This window comes from Populus euphratica, unplaced genomic scaffold, assembly GCF_000495115.2.
Source record: "Populus euphratica unplaced genomic scaffold, PopEup_1.0 scaffold44.1, whole genome shotgun sequence".
In the NCBI taxonomy this organism is placed as follows: Eukaryota; Viridiplantae; Streptophyta; class Magnoliopsida; order Malpighiales; family Salicaceae; genus Populus; species Populus euphratica.
Window position 1 is genome coordinate 421667 of NW_011499865.1, and position 18294 is coordinate 439960.

At 35.9% G+C, this 18294-nt stretch overlaps 2 protein-coding genes and 2 pseudogenes across 5 annotated transcripts; 2 read left to right on the forward strand and 2 right to left on the reverse strand.

The window, feature by feature from the left end:
- Positions 1 to 788: 788 nt before the first annotated feature.
- Positions 789 to 4089, forward strand: LOC105125897 (luminal-binding protein 5-like; annotated as a pseudogene).
- Positions 4090 to 4368: 279 nt separating this feature from the next.
- On the reverse strand, positions 4369 to 6552 carry LOC105125900 (acyl-CoA-binding domain-containing protein 2-like). 2 transcript variants are annotated; one of them, XM_011026565.1, is made up of 4 exons: positions 6425 to 6552; positions 6162 to 6253; positions 5389 to 5486; positions 4369 to 4934 (listed from the first exon to the last, which is right to left on the reverse strand). In XM_011026565.1, the coding sequence occupies exons 2-4, from the start codon at positions 6247 to 6249 to the stop codon at positions 4764 to 4766; spliced, it is 357 nt and encodes a 118-aa protein (XP_011024867.1). In that variant the 5' UTR covers positions 6250 to 6253; positions 6425 to 6552; the 3' UTR covers positions 4369 to 4763. The 2 variants fall into 2 exon arrangements, with proteins under 2 accessions (XP_011024867.1, XP_011024865.1); XM_011026563.1 differs by lacking the exon at positions 6425 to 6552 and adding an exon at positions 6395 to 6413.
- A 3709-nt stretch (positions 6553 to 10261) lies between these two features.
- Positions 10262 to 13493, forward strand: LOC105125899 (luminal-binding protein 5-like; annotated as a pseudogene).
- Positions 13494 to 13793: 300 nt separating this feature from the next.
- Positions 13794 to 17984, reverse strand: LOC105125898 (acyl-CoA-binding domain-containing protein 1-like). Of its 3 annotated transcripts, none has more exons than XM_011026561.1 (6): positions 17325 to 17984; positions 16684 to 16786; positions 16473 to 16576; positions 15501 to 15592; positions 14728 to 14825; positions 13794 to 14273 (listed from the first exon to the last, which is right to left on the reverse strand). In XM_011026561.1, the coding sequence occupies exons 1-6, from the start codon at positions 17801 to 17803 to the stop codon at positions 14103 to 14105; spliced, it is 1047 nt and encodes a 348-aa protein (XP_011024863.1). In that variant the 5' UTR covers positions 17804 to 17984; the 3' UTR covers positions 13794 to 14102. The 3 variants fall into 3 exon arrangements, with proteins under 3 accessions (XP_011024863.1, XP_011024864.1, XP_011024862.1); XM_011026562.1 differs by having other exon boundaries at positions 16473 to 16573; positions 16681 to 16786; XM_011026560.1 differs by having other exon boundaries at positions 16681 to 16786; positions 17325 to 17982.
- Between the last annotated feature and the right edge of the window lie 310 nt (positions 17985 to 18294).

Genomic DNA, 18294 nt, shown 5'->3' on the forward strand with positions numbered 1-18294 from the left:
ATAAACTGATATGTTGCTATTAACATATCTGCAATCCTGTCTGATATGTTGCTATTAACATATCTGCAACCATGTTGTTTTATTTTTTTAAAATATTTTATTTAAAAATATATTAAAATAAAATATTTTTTTAAAATTTATTTTTAGTTTCAGTATATTAAATTAATTTAAAAATACTAAAAAATTTAATTTAAAATAAATATTTTAAAAAAAATTCTTAAAAAATAAATTAATAGGGGGATGACAACGAAGGCGTGTGAGTATATACACATATATTATTAATATAAATATCTAGGTTAGTTTGCGTAATTTAATATATATATATTCTTCTTGTGTGGTAACGTATATGTCTTTTAATAAGTAATTTTCAATTCCCCGTCCTGTCTTTATTGAAACTTTACTTGTTTTTTTTCACTATTAATTTAAAATAACTCTGCATGATTTTTCCATTAAAATAACTCCCTTTAAATCATTACTGGTGCAGTTAGATGCTTAAAATAAAAAAATATATAACCAACCTTTTTTTCTCCGAAAGCCACATCAAACATAACTTTTTCTGAATTATAATTGGACCACGTGAGCACTGTGACGTGTTTACTAGAACTACAGTTTAAACAGAGTTTTCCGAGTTATAATTGGTCCACGTCATCACTGTGACATGTTCCAATGAAGTATAGTTCTACCAGACTTTTTTCTGAATTATAATTGGTCCATGTCAGCACTGTGACATGTTCCATCCACTATAAAGCATGTCTGGTGCCTGACAGAAAATCATCCAAAGAAGAAAAAAAAAAAAAAAAACAATTGAAGAAGAAAGGAGAGAACGTTAAAATCTTTAGCTGTTGTCATTCAAGACAAGCAATCATGGGGTTTTCATTGAAGCATCGTGCAGGTTCTTTTATGGTGATGGCAATTTTTTTGCTTGGTAAGTGTTCAGTTTTTCTTAAGTTTCTTCCACTCCTTTTTCTTTTTCTTTGTTTCGTTTATATTTTCTCGTGTTTGGATGGTGAGAAAGTAGCGGAAGTAAAAGAAAGGGAAGTTTTTGAAACGTTAATGATGTGTTGCGGTGTTTCTTAATATCGGGTTTTATCTTTGAGTTTTTTTGGAATGAATTTGGAAAATGGTTTAGCGAAAGGGTTTATCTTTTATTTATTTATTTTAATTATGCTAACAAATACCGAATTCAAAGGGAATGATTTTGTTCCGTATAGCATTTTTTTTTCTTTGTTTATAAATGGCATTGAATTATAGCTGAAGTTGAATAACATGCTTTCTTTGTATTTTCTCTTGAAATTGATTTTTAAGATTGTGGTTGAGATTCCTGCTTCCTTTATTGATAAGGGAGTTTAATCTGTGAACAGGGAGTTTGTTAACAATTTCGATAGCAAAAGAGGAGGCCACCAAGTTGGGGACAGTGATAGGAATAGACCTCGGAACAACATATTCTTGTGTTGGTGTTTACAAAAATGGGCATGTTGAAATCATAGCCAATGATCAAGGTAACCGGATTACGCCGTCGTGGGTGGCATTCACTGACAGTGAGAGATTGATTGGTGAGGCTGCAAAGAATCAGGCAGCTGCTAATCCTGAGAGGACCATCTTTGATGTCAAAAGACTTATAGGAAGAGTGTGTGTACTCTCTCTCATAGTTCTTCTGTATGCATGCTTGTGTGTGAATGATTGTGACGTGATTGAGATTCTAATCTCTGTGTGTGTGTATATTTGTAGTTATGGTGACAAAGAAGTTCAGAAGGACATAAAGCTTTTTCCATACAAGATTGTCAACAAGGATGGAAAGCCTTACATTGAAGTCAAGATTAAAGATGGCGAGACCAAGGTTTTCAGCCCAGAGGAGATTAGTGCCATGGTTATTACAAAGATGAAGGAGACAGCCGAGGCATTCCTTGGAAAGAAAATCAAGGATGCTGTTATAACTGTTCCAGGTAAAGTGATAATGTTTTTCAATTTAAAGCAATTTCGGTTAGGAATTGGTTACGTATGGTTGATGATTGACTTTGGTGATTTTTTCGAACTCTGCAGCTTACTTCAATGATGCCCAAAGGCAGGCTACAAAGGATGCCGGTGTTATTGCCGGTGTGAGAGTTGCGAGGATTATCAATGAACCAACAGCCGCTGCCATAGCCTATGGTTTGGACAAGAAGGGTGGCGAAAAGAACATTCTTGTATTTGACCTTGGTGGCGGCACATTCGATGTTAGTATCTTGACCATTGACAATGGTGTCTTTGAAGTGCTTGCAACCAATGGAGATACTCATTTGGGAGGTGAGGACTTCGATCAGAGAATTATGGAGTACTTTATTAAGTTGATCAAGAAGAAGCATGGAAAGGATGTCAGCAAGGATAACAGAGCTCTTGGAAAGCTAAGGAGAGAATGTGAGCGTGCCAAGAGAGCTTTGAGTAGCCAGCATCAAGTCCGTGTGGAGATTGAGTCTCTCTTTGATGGCGTTGATTTCTCTGAACCACTTACCAGAGCTAGGTTCGAAGAGTTGAACAATGACCTGTTCAGAAAGACCATGGGTCCAGTTAAGAAGGCCATGGAGGATGCTGGATTGGAGAAACACCAGATTGATGAAATTGTTCTTGTTGGTGGAAGCACTAGAATTCCCAAGGTTCAACAGCTTCTCAAGGATTACTTTGATGGGAAGGAGCCCAACAAGGGTGTGAACCCCGATGAGGCTGTTGCTTACGGCGCTGCTGTACAAGGAGGCATTTTAAGCGGAGAGGGTGGTGATGAAACCAAAGGTAATCTTTCTTCATCCCATTAATACGACTGAATTAGGACTTCGCATCGACGAGATCCCAAGCTCACTGACTGTAATGTCTTTATCTACTATGCTTCTTCTAGATATACTTCTGTTGGATGTGGCACCTCTTACTCTTGGTATTGAAACTGTTGGTGGGGTGATGACCAAGTTGATCCCAAGAAACAGTGTCATACCAACTAAGAAGTCTCAGACCTTCACCACTTACCAGGATCAGCAAACAACTGTCACTATTCAGGTATATCAGCACAATTTCAGTTTTCATCTGTTTGCACAGAGGCCTGCATATGAAATTAACTGTTTTAATGTGATCATGTACTGTAGGTCTTTGAGGGTGAAAGGAGTCTCACAAAGGATTGCAGGTCGCTCGGGAAATTCGATCTATCTGGAATTGCCCCAGCTCCAAGGTTTGTTCTGATTCTTATGCTCGAGCTCTTAGATTCATTTTCATGGTGATTACCTGTGCTTCACCGGCTAACTTAATGTGGCTTGTTTATTCGGGCAGAGGAACTCCTCAGATTGAAGTGACATTTGAGGTTGATGCCAATGGTATCTAAACGTCAAGGCTGAAGACAAGGCCTCAGGAAAATCTGAGAAGATCACAATTACGAACGACAAGGGTAGGCTCAGTCAGGAAGAGATTGAACGGATGGTTCGGGAAGCTGAGGAATTTGCAGAGGAAGATAAGAAGGTTAAGGAGAAGATTGACGCCCGCAACAGCTTGGAGACCTATGTCTACAACATGAAGAACCAGGTCAATGACAAAGATAAGCTGGCAGACAAGTTAGAGGCTGATGAGAAGGAGAAGATTGAGACAGCCGTTAAGGAGGCCCTCGAGTGGTTAGATGATAATCAAAGCGCTGAGAAAGAAGATTATGAGGAGAAGTTGAAGGAGGTGGAAGCTGTATGCAACCCCATAATCACTTCTGTTTATCAGAGATCCGGTGGAGCTCCGGGAGGTGCAGCATCTGTTTATCAGAGATCTGGTGGAGCTCCGGGAGGTGCAGCAGATGGAGGAGATGAAGATGACTCAAATGATGAGCTTTAAAGATGCTTTTTTTTACCTTCCTTACGCTAGAATAATTGAACGCGATACAGGAAAAGAGTGTTTAGTAAGGTTTCTTTCTTAAATGACTCAAATGATGAGCTTTAAAGATGCCTTTTTTTTTTTCTTCCTTACGCTAGAATGATTGAGCGCGAGACAGGAAAGCAGTGTTTAGTGAGGTTTCTTTCTTCATTTTTGTATAGAGGATCACATCTTAGAATTCAAAATAGCATTATATTTTCTTCCGTGTTCTTTGGCTTCTACCATTGTTTGACGAGAAATATAAATAACTTCCAAAGGAATAAAAAGCAATTTACGAGAATGTCCGTCAGATTGTGAAGTATATTCAATTTTTTTATATATACTTTTAAAATATTTTAATGCAGCTCTAAACTTACAATGCTTCACTTCACTCCATTCTAATCTCAGATACAGCAAGATCCATACAATTGGATTTAGAATAGCCATGAGGCCCAATGGAGAACAAAGACATGAACTTAAACTGATAATTTGTGTTTTTTCTTGTAAGAAAGCAGCCAATTACAAAGAAAATACTATTTCCACCATTCCCGTAGGTGGCGAGGAAGCAAATATAAATGGTTCCATCTGTGTGTAACAGACAGGACTCAACAAGCATCTGAGGATAAAAAACAGGATGAGGGCTACAACTGAGCTATAAACCAATGATGTACTGGCAGAAGGCAAAGCATGTCATGCCATTTAACGACCCTCTATACTCAACCTTCGTAAAATATGGGAAGGCAAGAGAGAAACAGACGTGAAGGACCGTGACAGGGAACACGATGCCATCAGTAAATTTGTTGCTAAGATGAAGAAATTTAAAAGGTTATATGTTGTAGCCATGCACAGCTGCAGGGAATTTGTCAAGAAGACTAACTGGAAGGAACCACAAAATAAGCAGGCAGCCAGTCAGTCTATGATGCCACACGATGCAGAAAAGGCCAGTCTGACTCACAGAGATCACGGGCAGATTGGCCATCAAAATCCTTCGCATCTGTATCAGCATTTTGCTTCACGAGATATTCAGCAATTGCTTCTCTCTCACAGACAGTAGCATAATGCAATGGGGTTTGGCCTTCATTATCCTGCCATTAAAAAAACTTAAGACCATTAGCAATAATCAGATCAGCGACAAAGAGAAAGAATTTCCATGGCATCTCACCCTAAAACACAAGGAAAATCTCAAAACAAGTTCAGTAATGCAGGTGTTCATCCAAAGAATCTATGTCACCATATGCTTTCTTTTTTCAGAGAGAGAAAGCAGGGCCACTGCCTTATACCCCCGCTGGAAATGAGGCCTGAAACCATCAAATTCTAAGGAATGTGGGACAATGGACAATCTTCTTCAGGACCCTAATAAGGGATGCCCATTTCTAATCTTGAGATAGAAACTTTAGAAATGCAAGCAAAAAGCAAATGGACATATATTACATTAATTACTAAAAACTACTAGCACTTCAATTTGTATGATATCTAGCAAGTAATAGCACCAGAGAATTGAAGGCAGTTCAAAAAAGATGCCTCAAACATCTACTGTACCTTTGCATTTATGTCAGCATTCTTTCCAACAAGCTCCTCAGCAATATCAAGGTGACCACGATCTACAGCCCAATGCAAAGGAGTCCGGCCCTCACTATCTGCAGTAATCACAAGTGTTTAGAAATCTCATTGGTTCATGGAAAAGAATAAACACCACACAAAACCAGGAAAAAGAATAGAAAAGGCTGCCAATGTGCCTGTTCCAGCACAAGCTACAGTTATGAACATTGTAAAACATTGCCAAGGCCACTTCCGTATTGTGAGTTTAACTTGATATCAGGAAATACAATTTTTCAATCCAGTCGCTTTTTAACCATAGACCTCACATCAAATCACATAAAAGGGAAAAATTATAGACCTCCAATCAAAAGGTTTTTTTAATACTGTGGATCTTTTCCTAGTTACAACAAAATAGTGGCATGTTTTATTTCTGAGAATATTTTCTTAGTTACAATAAAATACTGGCAAGTTTAATTCAAGTATTTAACCAGTAAGACAATCTTGGCAAGCTTCTTAGTTATGAATATGATTGCATCATTTAATGGCACCCCGCATTGCTAAAGTTCTGGCAAGCATGGTAAGCTCGATAATGCCTTATTAAATTGGGTGCAAGCATGCTTGAAGGCAATATTCAGGACATCTCAATTTGACTAACAAGTAAGCACCCATGCAATCAAGGTGGCAAATTTATTCTTGACACTGATCTAATACCATTCATTTATTTCAGTGCCCACACATGACCAGGAAAAAGAGAATAAAACAGAGAAACAAACCTCTCAAATTCACAGAAACACCACTATCAATGCATTTGAGCAAATTATTCACCTCTCCTTCTCTGGCAAAGGCATGAATGGCATCCATTTTCCTGAAAAGTGGGAACAACAAACCATTAAGCTTGTTTCCTGTGTGCCTATGACATTTATAAAGATACTCTTGGTGACAGTATCAATAACATGTTCACTAAACAGCATCTACATATTTCAATTATTATTGACACCATTCATACAAGCATAGACTTCATTATGGAACACGTTGCAAGGCCCTTAGACTTCATTATGGAACACGTTGCAATGCCCTTGAAATTGTTGCTGCTGCAGTCAATGCTTCATTGGTTGACACATTTAACCATCCTCCCAACCCCTGCCATATTATTAGCACCAGTTACGTTGCAATGCCCTTGAAATTGTTGCGGCTGCAGTCAATGCTTCATTGGTTGACACATTTACCCACCCCCCCACCCCCTGCCATATTATTAGCACCAAACTGGTAAATTAGACATCAGGGTATTGAGAAATACTGGACGCAGCCTTAAAGAACTCCCACTCCACACTTAAGTGAAGATTCCTGCACCTCACTTTCAGTAGTGCCATCTACTAGACATTTGTAACTTCCTCCAAAACACTAATTCATCCCAACATATGGTACCATTATGAAGCAACATACCTAACTAGGTATAAATACAGTTGACAAGGTATGCTACAAAAAAAAAAAACTGATTTCTCAAGGAAAGCTGATCAAGATATTTACTAGACATTCCACCAAGATTCACATATTGTGTGGTTTTAGCTAGCTTAACCCTTAAAGTTAAACCATTTGTACATGGAATTTCATTCTTTTCTTTTTTAATAAAAGGGATTATTTGAATAATTTTTTTTTGTTAAAGCTATTTTTAAGGTAATTAAGAGAATTATAAGTCACATTCATACAATTTTATTATTATCGGGTAAGTTAAGATTTAATATATTTTGGATTATAGAATTGAGAGTGAGAATTATTGCATTCCTCATGCAATCTCTTTTCAGTATTTAAAATTAATATTTCTAAGAGAAAATTCTAAATCTTAATAATTAGATTGTTCATACTCGATTAAAATTGTTTTTTTTTTTTTACCACCAATTATAAGAAGAATAAATGAAGATCACAAAGAGTTCAAGAATTTTTTTATTATGAAATTATAAAACATATATGGAATATTTTTCATGGATGACTCTGGTAAAGTACTCTTCTCAAGTTCTAATTTCTATACCTGGACCCCAAAATACCATTAAAAAAAAAGTCAATGGTGAAGATCATCCCAACACAAAACCCAAGTTTTTGATTGGTTGAAGCAACTCTCTTTAAATTCCTCCTCTTCCACCAGATCAAGAACCACAACTTCAACATAATAATAAACAAATAACCCACCTTTTTAATAACCGAAAGAAAAAAATGTTTTGTGTTTTAGTACGAGTTACGGTAGCTTTTACTTTTAAAATGAATTATAGATATTAAATATTTAATAATAATAAAACACAGTTTATTATTTATATGGGACCATTCAAATTTTATTAAAATGAAAGGTTTGCAGCTGTTTTCTATCAATCTGCGGAATGTGGAATGATTTTAGTGTTTATATGAACTGTAAAGTTGCTATTTATTATTATGCTTGGACTGGATTAAATTTAAAATTAAATATATTAAATTAGGTTTGATTTAGTTAAAAAAATTTAAATTTAAATTTAATTTTTAATTATGCTTTATTTAAAAAATTAAAAAGAGATCATTTGATGACATAATATATGCAGGATTTGATCGCGATCCTAATTTTTTTTAATGATATTTTACATGATATTCTTGCACCTTTAAAAAATAAAAAAACTGTAGTCCTTATAGGATAAATTTCGTACATAATAAAATTATAGATAGCTTAATTAAATAATAAAAAATATTTGATATAAGTATTATTTATTTCATAATGTAATAGCAGTAGTTAAATCTATAATATTTAAATTAAAAACTATATATATATATATATATATATATATATTATTTTACAACCTCAATTTGAAAAACATTTTTTTAATCAAACACATTAAATTATTTTATGTTTAACCTCAATTTCAATTACAGTTTTAACAAAACATATATAAATACCAAACCAACCTGAACTAAAAATACTTTTTATAAAATATTTTTTTTTAAATTACAACCATAAAAACTATCACAATAGCAAATATACTCAAGTCATCATCCCCCAAGAGTAGGTTTATTAATTTCAATTAATAAGTAACTAGATTGCAAAATTTTAAAAAAATTAAAATAAAAGAGATACATATATAACGTTATTTAGTTGACTCCAATTTTTATATTATGAATATATTTAATTTGAAAACCCAAATAAACAACAAAGCTCTAAATAGAGGGTAAAGGCACTTCAAATCATGAGATGCTAATAACATGTTCGTTAGATGATAATTTCATAAATAGTAAATGAATACAAATTAAATTTAGGCAATAATTCCAAGAGGTTAGTTAAATAAAATAAAATCTTTAGATAGAATGATAAGATCAAAGATGTTAAAGTATGATATACATGAAATTGAAATAAATAAAAAATTTGAAAAAGAACTCAAAAAAAATTAATAAATGAAGATATATATTTTTTAAATTCTAACGATAAGCATTGAAATAAAAATAATTAAAAACAAAAAATTACACACAAATATCAGATTAGCAATAACCATGATTAGGTGACATTTTAAGATTGAAGAAGTTTTTTCTTGGACAAACCAGAATTTCACTCCCATGCTTGAAAAAATCCCTCAATTCCATAATGTTTTTACTTGGTACATATGTGAAATAATTGTTTTTAATAATATTCGATGTGGAAATGGATTGTGATTACACACTGAAATCAATGGATCCAATGATCGTTGTACAGAAATTATAAACATTAAATTAGTGGATTGATGGCATAATTCACTGATTTAACATGTATAATTTTAATATATTATTGTTTCCACGATTTGTATAATTAGTATTGAATTAGACAATTTTTACATATTAAATGATTGAATCAAATAACATATGCATTAAATTTGAGTGTCATTAGCATATATAAGGATACAATTGAGAAATTATGTCAAAGGCAAACTGATGGATTATACCTTTCTTTTTTCTACACAACAATTTCAAAGAAAACGGAAAAATAAGAGAAAAAAAATTGCCTATTACTATATATATATATATATATATGTTTGCATTGTGGGGTAAAAGAAAAAAGAAAAGAGGAACGACTGGATGAATTATGACAAGTGAAAATAATAATATTTAGTTATAATTGTTTTAAAAAAATGATATCGATGTTGAATGAAACACGGTGACAATGCAAGTTTGTGTTAATGAATATGTTTATTGTCAGTATATTAATAAACTGATATGTTGCTATTAACATATCTGCAATCCTGTTGTTTTATTTTTTTAAAATTTATTTTTAATTTCAGTATATTAAATTAATTTAAAAATACTAAAAAATTTAATTTAAAAAAAATATTTTAAAAAAAATTCTTAAAAAATAAATTAATAGGGGGATGACAACGAAGGCGTGTGAGTATATACACATATATTATTAATATAAATATCTAGGTTAGTTTGCGTAATTTAATATATATATATTCTTCTTGTGTGGTAACGTATATGTCTTTTAATAAGTAATTTTCAATTCCCCGTCCTGTCTTTATTGAAACTTTACTTGTTTTTTTTCACTATTAATTTAAAATAACTCTGCATGATTTTTCCATTAAAATAACTCCCTTTAAATCATTACTGGTGCAGTTAGATGCTTAAAATAAATAAATATATAACCAACCTTTTTTTCTCCGAAAGCCACATCAAACATAACTTTTTCTGAATTATAATTGGACCACGTGAGCACTGTGACGTGTTTACTAGAACTACAGTTTAAACAGAGTTTTCCGAGTTATAATTGGTCCACGTCATCACTGTGACATGTTCCAATGAAGTATAGTTCTACCAGACTTTTTTCTGAATTATAATTGGTCCATGTCAGCACTGTGACATGTTCCATCCACTATAAAGCATGTCTGGTGCCTGACAGAAAATCATCCAAAGAAGAAAAAAAAAAAAAAAACAATTGAAGAAGAAAGGAGAGAACGTTAAAATCTTTAGCTGTTGTCATTCAAGACAAGCAATCATGGGGTTTTCATTGAAGCATCGTGCAGGTTCTTTTATGGTGATGGCAATTTTTTTGCTTGGTAAGTGTTCAGTTTTTCTTAAGTTTCTTCCACTCCTTTTTCTTTTTCTTTGTTTCGTTTATATTTTCTCGTGTTTGGATGGTGAGAAAGTAGCGGAAGTAAAAGAAAGGGAAGTTTTTGAAACGTTAATGATGTGTTGCGGTGTTTCTTAATATCGGGTTTTATCTTTGAGTTTTTTTGGAATGAATTTGGAAAATGGTTTAGCGAAAGGGTTTATCTTTTATTTATTTATTTTAATTATGCTAACAAATACCGAATTCAAAGGGAATGAATTTGTTCCGTATAGCATTTTTTTTTCTTTGTTTATAAATGGCATTGAATTATAGCTGAAGTTGAATAACATGCTTTCTTTGTATTTTCTCTTGAAATTGATTTTTAAGATTGTGGTTGAGATTCCTGCTTCCTTTATTGATAAGGGAGTTTAATCTGTGAACAGGGAGTTTGTTAACAATTTCTATAGCAAAAGAGGAGGCCACCAAGTTGGGGACAGTGATAGGAATAGACCTCGGAACAACATATTCTTGTGTTGGTGTTTACAAAAATGGGCATGTTGAAATCATAGCCAATGATCAAGGTAACCGGATTACGCCGTCGTGGGTGGCATTCACTGACAGTGAGAGATTGATTGGTGAGGCTGCAAAGAATCAGGCAGCTGCTAATCCTGAGAGGACCATCTTTGATGTCAAAAGACTTATAGGAAGAGTGTGTGTACTCTCTCTCATAGTTCTTCTGTATGCATGCTTGTGTGTGAATGATTGTGACGTGATTGAGATTCTAATCTCTGTGTGTGTGTATATTTGTAGTTATGGTGACAAAGAAGTTCAGAAGGACATAAAGCTTTTTCCATACAAGATTGTCAACAAGGATGGAAAGCCTTACATTGAAGTCAAGATTAAAGATGGCGAGACCAAGGTTTTCAGCCCAGAGGAGATTAGTGCCATGGTTATTACAAAGATGAAGGAGACAGCCGAGGCATTCCTTGGAAAGAAAATCAAGGATGCTGTTATAACTGTTCCAGGTAAAGTGATAATGTTTTTCAATTTAAAGCAATTTCGGTTAGGAATTGGTTACGTATGGTTGATGATTGACTTTGGTGATTTTTTCGAACTCTGCAGCTTACTTCAATGATGCCCAAAGGCAGGCTACAAAGGATGCCGGTGTTATTGCCGGTGTGAGAGTTGCGAGGATTATCAATGAACCAACAGCCGCTGCCATAGCCTATGGTTTGGACAAGAAGGGTGGCGAAAAGAACATTCTTGTATTTGACCTTGGTGGCGGCACATTCGATGTTAGTATCTTGACCATTGACAATGGTGTCTTTGAAGTGCTTGCAACCAATGGAGATACTCATTTGGGAGGTGAGGACTTCGATCAGAGAATTATGGAGTACTTTATTAAGTTGATCAAGAAGAAGCATGGAAAGGATGTCAGCAAGGATAACAGAGCTCTTGGAAAGCTAAGGAGAGAATGTGAGCGTGCCAAGAGAGCTTTGAGTAGCCAGCATCAAGTCCGTGTGGAGATTGAGTCTCTCTTTGATGGCATTGATTTCTCTGAACCACTTACCAGAGCTAGGTTCGAAGAGTTGAACAATGACCTGTTCAGAAAGACCATGGGACCAGTTAAGAAGGCCATGGAGGATGCTGGATTGGAGAAACACCAGATTGATGAAATTGTTCTTGTTGGTGGAAGCACTAGAATTCCCAAGGTTCAACAGCTTCTCAAGGATTACTTTGATGGGAAGGAGCCCAACAAGGGTGTGAACCCCGATGAGGCTGTTGCTTACGGCGCTGCTGTACAAGGAGGCATTTTAAGCGGAGAGGGTGGTGATGAAACCAAAGGTAATCTTTCTTCATCCCATTAATACGACTGAATTAGGAGTTCGCATCGACGAGATCCCAAGCTCACTGACTGTAATGTCTTTATCTACTATGCTTCTTCTAGATATACTTCTGTTGGATGTGGCACCTCTTACTCTTGGTATTGAAACTGTTGGTGGGGTGATGACCAAGTTGATCCCAAGAAACAGTGTCATACCAACTAAGAAGTCTCAGACCTTCACCACTTACCAGGATCAGCAAACAACTGTCACTATTCAGGTATATCAGCACAATTTCAGTTTTCATCTGTTTGCACAGAGGCCTGCATATGAAATTAACTGTTTTAATGTGATCATGTACTGTAGGTCTTTGAGGGTGAAAGGAGTCTCACAAAGGATTGCAGGTCGCTCGGGAAATTCGATCTATCTGGAATTGCCCCAGCTCCAAGGTTTGTTCTGATTCTTATGCTCGAGCTCTTAGATTCATTTTCATGGTGATTACCTGTGCTTCACCGGCTAACTTAATGTGGCTTGTTTATTCGGGCAGAGGAACTCCTCAGATTGAAGTGACATTTGAGGTTGATGCCAATGGTATCTAAACGTCAAGGCTGAAGACAAGGCCTCAGGAAAATCTGAGAAGATCACAATTACGAACGACAAGGGTAGGCTCAGTCAGGAAGAGATTGAACGGATGGTTCGGGAAGCTGAGGAATTTGCAGAGGAAGATAAGAAGGTTAAGGAGAAGATTGACGCCCGCAACAGCTTGGAGACCTATGTCTACAACATGAAGAACCAGGTCAATGACAAAGATAAGCTGGCAGACAAGTTAGAGGCTGATGAGAAGGAGAAGATTGAGACAGCCGTTAAGGAGGCCCTCGAGTGGTTAGATGATAATCAAAGCGCTGAGAAAGAAGATTATGAGGAGAAGTTGAAGGAGGTGGAAGCTGTATGCAACCCCATAATCACTTCTGTTTATCAGAGATCCGGTGGAGCTCCGGGAGGTGCAGCAGATGAAGATGACTCAAATGATGAGCTTTAAAGATGCCTTTTTTTTTTTCTTCCTTACGCTAGAATGATTGAGCGCGAGACAGGAAAGCAGTGTTTAGTGAGGTTTCTTTCTTCATTTTTGTATAGAGGATCACATCTTAGAATTCAAAATAGCATTATATTTTCTTCCGTGTTCTTTGGCTTCTACCATTGTTTGACGAGAAATATAAATAGCTTCCAAAGAGATAAAAAATATTTTACGAGAATGTCTGTCAGATTGTGAAGTATATTCAATTTTTTTATATATTTTTAAAATATTTTAATGCAGCTCTTAACTTAAAATCCTTCACTTCACTCCATTCTAATCTCAGATACAGCAAGATCCCTACAATTGGATTTAGAATAGCCATGAGGCCCAATGGAGAACAAAGACATGAACTTGAACTGATAATTTGTGTTTTTTCTTGTAAGAAAGCAGCCAATAAAAAAGAAAAATACTATTTCCACCATTCCCGTAGGTGGCGAGGAAGCAAATATAAATGGTTCCATCTGTGTGTAACAGACAGGACTCAACAAGCATCTGAGGATAAAAAACAGGATGAGGGCTACAACTGAGCTATAAACCAATGATGTACTGGCAGAAGGCAAAGCATGTCATGCCATTTAACGACCCTCTATACTCAACCTTCGTAAAATATGGGAAGGCAAGAGAGAAACAGACGTGAAGGACCGTGACAGGGAACACGATGCCATCAGTAAATTTGTTGCTAAGATGAAGAAATTTAAAAGGTTATATGCTGTAGCCATGTACAGCTGCAGGGAATTTGTCAAGAAGACTAACTGGAAGGAACCACAAAATAAGCAGGCAGCCAGTCAGTCTATGATGCCACACGATGCAGAAAAGGCCAGTCTGACTCACAGAGATCACGGGCAGATTGGCCATCAAAATCCTTCGCATCTGTATCAGCATTTTGCTTCACGAGATATTCAGCAATTGCTTCTCTCTCACAGACAGTAGCATAATGCAATGGGGTTTGGCCTTCATTATCCTGCCATTAAAAAAACTTAAGACCATTAGCAATAATCAGATCAGCGACAAAGAGAAAGAATTTCCATGGCATCTCACCCTAAAACACAAGGAAAATCTCAAAACAAGTTCAGTAATGCAGGTGTTCATCCAAAGAATCTATGTCACCATATGCTTTCTTTTTTCAGAGAGAGAAAGCAGGGCCACTGCCTTATACCCCCGCTGGAAATGAGGCCTGAAACCATCAAATTCTAAGGAATGTGGGACAATGGACAATCTTCTTCAGGACCCTAATAAGGGATGCCCATTTCTAATCTTGAGATAGAAACTTTAGAAATGCAAGCAAAAAGCAAATGGACATATATTACATTAATTACTAAAAACTACTAGCACTTCAATTTGCATGATATCTAGCAAGTAATAGCACCAGAGAATTGAAGGCAGTTCAAAAAAGATGCCTCAAACATCTACTGTACCTTTGCATTTATGTCAGCATTCTTTCCAACAAGCTCCTCAGCAATATCAAGGTGACCACGATCTACAGCCCAATGCAAAGGAGTCCGGCCCTCACTATCTGCAGTAATCACAAGTGTTTAGAAATCTCATTGGTTCATGGAAAAGAATAAACACCACACAAAACCAGGAAAAAGAATAGAAAAGGCTGCCAATGTGCCTGTTCCAGCACAAGCTACAGTTATGAATATTGTAAAACATTGCCTAGGCCACTTCCATATTGTGAGTTTAACTTGATATCAGGAAATACAATTTTTCAATCCAGTCGCTTTTTAACCATAGACCTCACATCAAATCACATAAAAGGGAAAAATTATAGACCTCCAATCAAAAGGTTTTTTTAATACTGTGGATCTTTTCCTAGTTACAACAAAATAGTGGCATGTTTTATTTCTGAGAATATTTTCTTAGTTACAATAAAATAGTGGCAAGTTTCAGTCAAGTATTTAACCAGTAAGACAATCTTGGCAAGCTTCTTAGTTATGAATATGATTGCATCATTTAATGGCACCCCGCATTGCTAAAGTTCTGGCAAGCATGGTAAGCTCGATAATGACTTATTAAATTGGGTGCAAGCATGCTTGAAGGCAATATTCAGGACATCTCAATTTGACTAACAAGTAAGCACCCATGCAATCAAGGTGGCAAATTTATTCTTGACACTGATCTAATACCATTCATTTATTTCAGTGCCCACACATGACCAGGAAAAAGAGAATAAAACAGAGAAACAAACCTCTCAAATTCACAGAAACACCACTATCAATGCATTTGAGCAAATTATTCACCTCTCCTTCTCTGGCAAAGGCATGAATGGCATCCATTTTCCTGAAAAGTGGGAACAACAAACCATTAAGCTTGTTTCCTGTGTGCCTATGACATTTATAAAGATACTCTTGGTGACAGTATCAATAACATGTTCACTAAACAGCATCTACATATTTCAATTATTATTGACACCATTCATACAAGCATAGACTTCATTATGGAACACGTTGCAAGGCCCTTAGACTTCATTATGGAACACGTTGCAATGCCCTTGAAATTGTTGCTGCTGCAGTCAATGCTTCATTGGTTGACACATTTACCCATCCTCCCACCCCCTGCCATATTATTAGCACCAGTTACGTTGCAATGCCCTTGAAATTGTTGCTGCTGAAGTCAATGTTTCTTTGGTTGACACATTTAACCATCCTCCCAACCCCTGCCATATTATTAGCACCAAACTGGCAAATTAGACCTCAGGGTATTGAGAAATACTGGACGCAGCCTTAAAGAACTCCCACTCCACACTTAAGTGAAGATTCCTGCACCTCACTTTCAGTAGTGCCATCTACTAGACATTTGTAACTTCCTCCAAAACACTAATTCATCCCAACATATGGTACCATTATGAAGCAACATACCCAACTAGGTATAAATACAGCTGACAAGGTATGCGACAAAAAAAAACTGATTTCTCAAGGAAAGCTGATCAAGATATTTACTAGACATTCCACCGAGATTCACATACAGGAAAAATGGCATGTCATAGGATTAGAGCCAAAGCAACATGAACTTGCCTAAACTTTCTACATGCATGCTAGCATACAATCACAAGAAGATCCTCGGTATCGCCGCTACAAAGGAGCTATTTGAGTGATCATATGAAGACCTAAAGACATGCAGGTTAAGTAGGCCTTCCACATAGAAGTTAAAAGAACCTTACAACTCAGTTTCTGATTCCTCCTCATAGACAAAAGTGCTGAAAACCGGTCCCATAGGTCCTTTGCCATCCATGCTCTGTCCGTCACCATATCTGCCTTTGCTCTTCTAATCATCCATACATTTAAGAAATAAATATAGATAATCCAAATGAATCTACATAATTGAAGAAAAGATAAGGAAAAAGGCTAAATATGAAGGCTAAACCTCACCACAGTAGAACCAGAAGCCCAAGCAGGATACAGCTCTGTAACAATATCAATGTACTTCTGCATTGCATCTTCTGGTGGCATAGCACCCAATTTCTGCCACGCTTGCCTAGTTCAAATCACCCAAAGAGTCAAAATCAACCAGCCACTAATTCTTCACATGCTAAACATAATATTCAACCCCAAGAACTATTCTGTAAGAACTGATACCCATTTTAACATATGAACAAGAAACAAATTAATCTTAAAACCCTCCAAACAACTACTCACATATAGCTATCCTTTAAAGTAAATTTCATCAACAGACCGTGAGATATCATTAGTCAGAACCCAAAACAAACCTGTCTAGTTTCAAATACCTACTTCATTCTCCTTAGAGATAAACACATAAATAAACAGACCCTCATACTTGCTGAAACCCACAACGCCCACATTACAAGTAAACTACATACTAATTACAACAAATTAACTTTCTTATCTGTTTCCTACCTCCTAATTACTATAGGCTAACACATTCAAACCTTGATCAAACCCAGACTACAATTCTAATTAATCCATCATAATTTCACCAACTTATCCACTACATTATCTACCTTAAAAAAATCCACAAAAACTAAAAACCCACTAAAATCAATTCTATAAATTACCATTTAGCCCGGGCAGTCATTTTGAGAGCAGAAGGAGGCGGACTAGTACAAGGACCTTCAGTCGCAATCTTATAATACCCATAAAGCTGCAACTGTAAATCACTCGATACCTTCAACGAATTCCGATCCGCCGCAGTTGCCGCCACAAATGCCGTCGCAGCACTAAACATTTCATCTAATTCCGTACTCTCCACACCTTCCCAGTCGTCGTCGTCATCGTCGCCGCCGCCGCTATCATTCCCTGACAGGCTGTCGTCTCGCACACTACCTTGTTCTGCGACCACCGAATCAACATCCCCGTGAGAGTGCTGGTGGTGGTGGTGGGTGGTGGTGGATTGGGGTTTTGGGGATTGGGGGTTTCGTGTGATATGGAGATTGTCGTTTTGGAATGAAACGACGATGGAAATGAGTCTGGCGAGGAGGTAAGAGAAGAGAAGACCTATGAAGATTGATGGAAGCAGTTGTTGCCAATCTGCCATTGAAATGGTAAGGAATTTAATAAAACCCTAACCCTAGAACTGATTCTGGGTTTTTGGAGCCCGAAAAGAGGGAGGGAGGTCCGCGAGTGTTTGGCACCTGGGAAATTGTTACTGGTTCTGTTCTTCGTCAAAATATAATACAGTTATTTGTTATTAAAAAAAAATGGTAATCACGTTCCTCAATGAAGTATGGCGACAATGGGAGTCAACTGAATGTATACGTGTTGTCTTGGTATTGTAGTTGTAGCGGAATTAAAAATAAAAATAAAATGAAATACTAATTTATAGAATAACAACTTAACTCAGCTCAGGTTAATTAATAGTATATTATTTTTTAAAAAAAATTAAAATTTAACTCTGTATTTTCTGAAATTAAATTAATATTTTTTTATTTAACTAGAAATAATGCATTACTAAATCTCAATCTTAATCAAAATTTTTATTAAAATAATATCAATTTAACTAAGTCAATATTTATTTTTATTTAACTT

Excerpts from the sequence above, each read along its gene's own strand:
- LOC105125900 (XM_011026565.1), bottom strand. The coding sequence starts at position 6,249 with ATGGATGCCATTCATGCCTTTGCCAGAGAAGGAGAGGTGAATAATTTG. Across the intron at positions 5,487-6,161 it reads TGTTTCTGTGAATTTGAGAG|ATAGTGAGGGCCGGACTCCT; the intron begins GTTTGTTTCTCT and ends TGATTACTGCAG. Across the intron at positions 4,935-5,388 it reads ATGCTGACATAAATGCAAAG|GATAATGAAGGCCAAACCCC; the intron begins GTACAGTAGATG and ends TTTTAATGGCAG.
- LOC105125898 (XM_011026560.1), bottom strand. The coding sequence starts at position 17,803 with ATGGCAGATTGGCAACAACTGCTTCCATCAATCTTCATAGGTCTTCTC. Across the intron at positions 15,593-16,472 it reads GAGGAATCAGAAACTGAGTT|GAAAATGGATGCCATTCATG; the intron begins GTAAGGTTCTTT and ends CCCACTTTTCAG. Across the intron at positions 14,274-14,727 it reads ATGCTGACATAAATGCAAAG|GATAATGAAGGCCAAACCCC; the intron begins GTACAGTAGATG and ends TTTTAATGGCAG.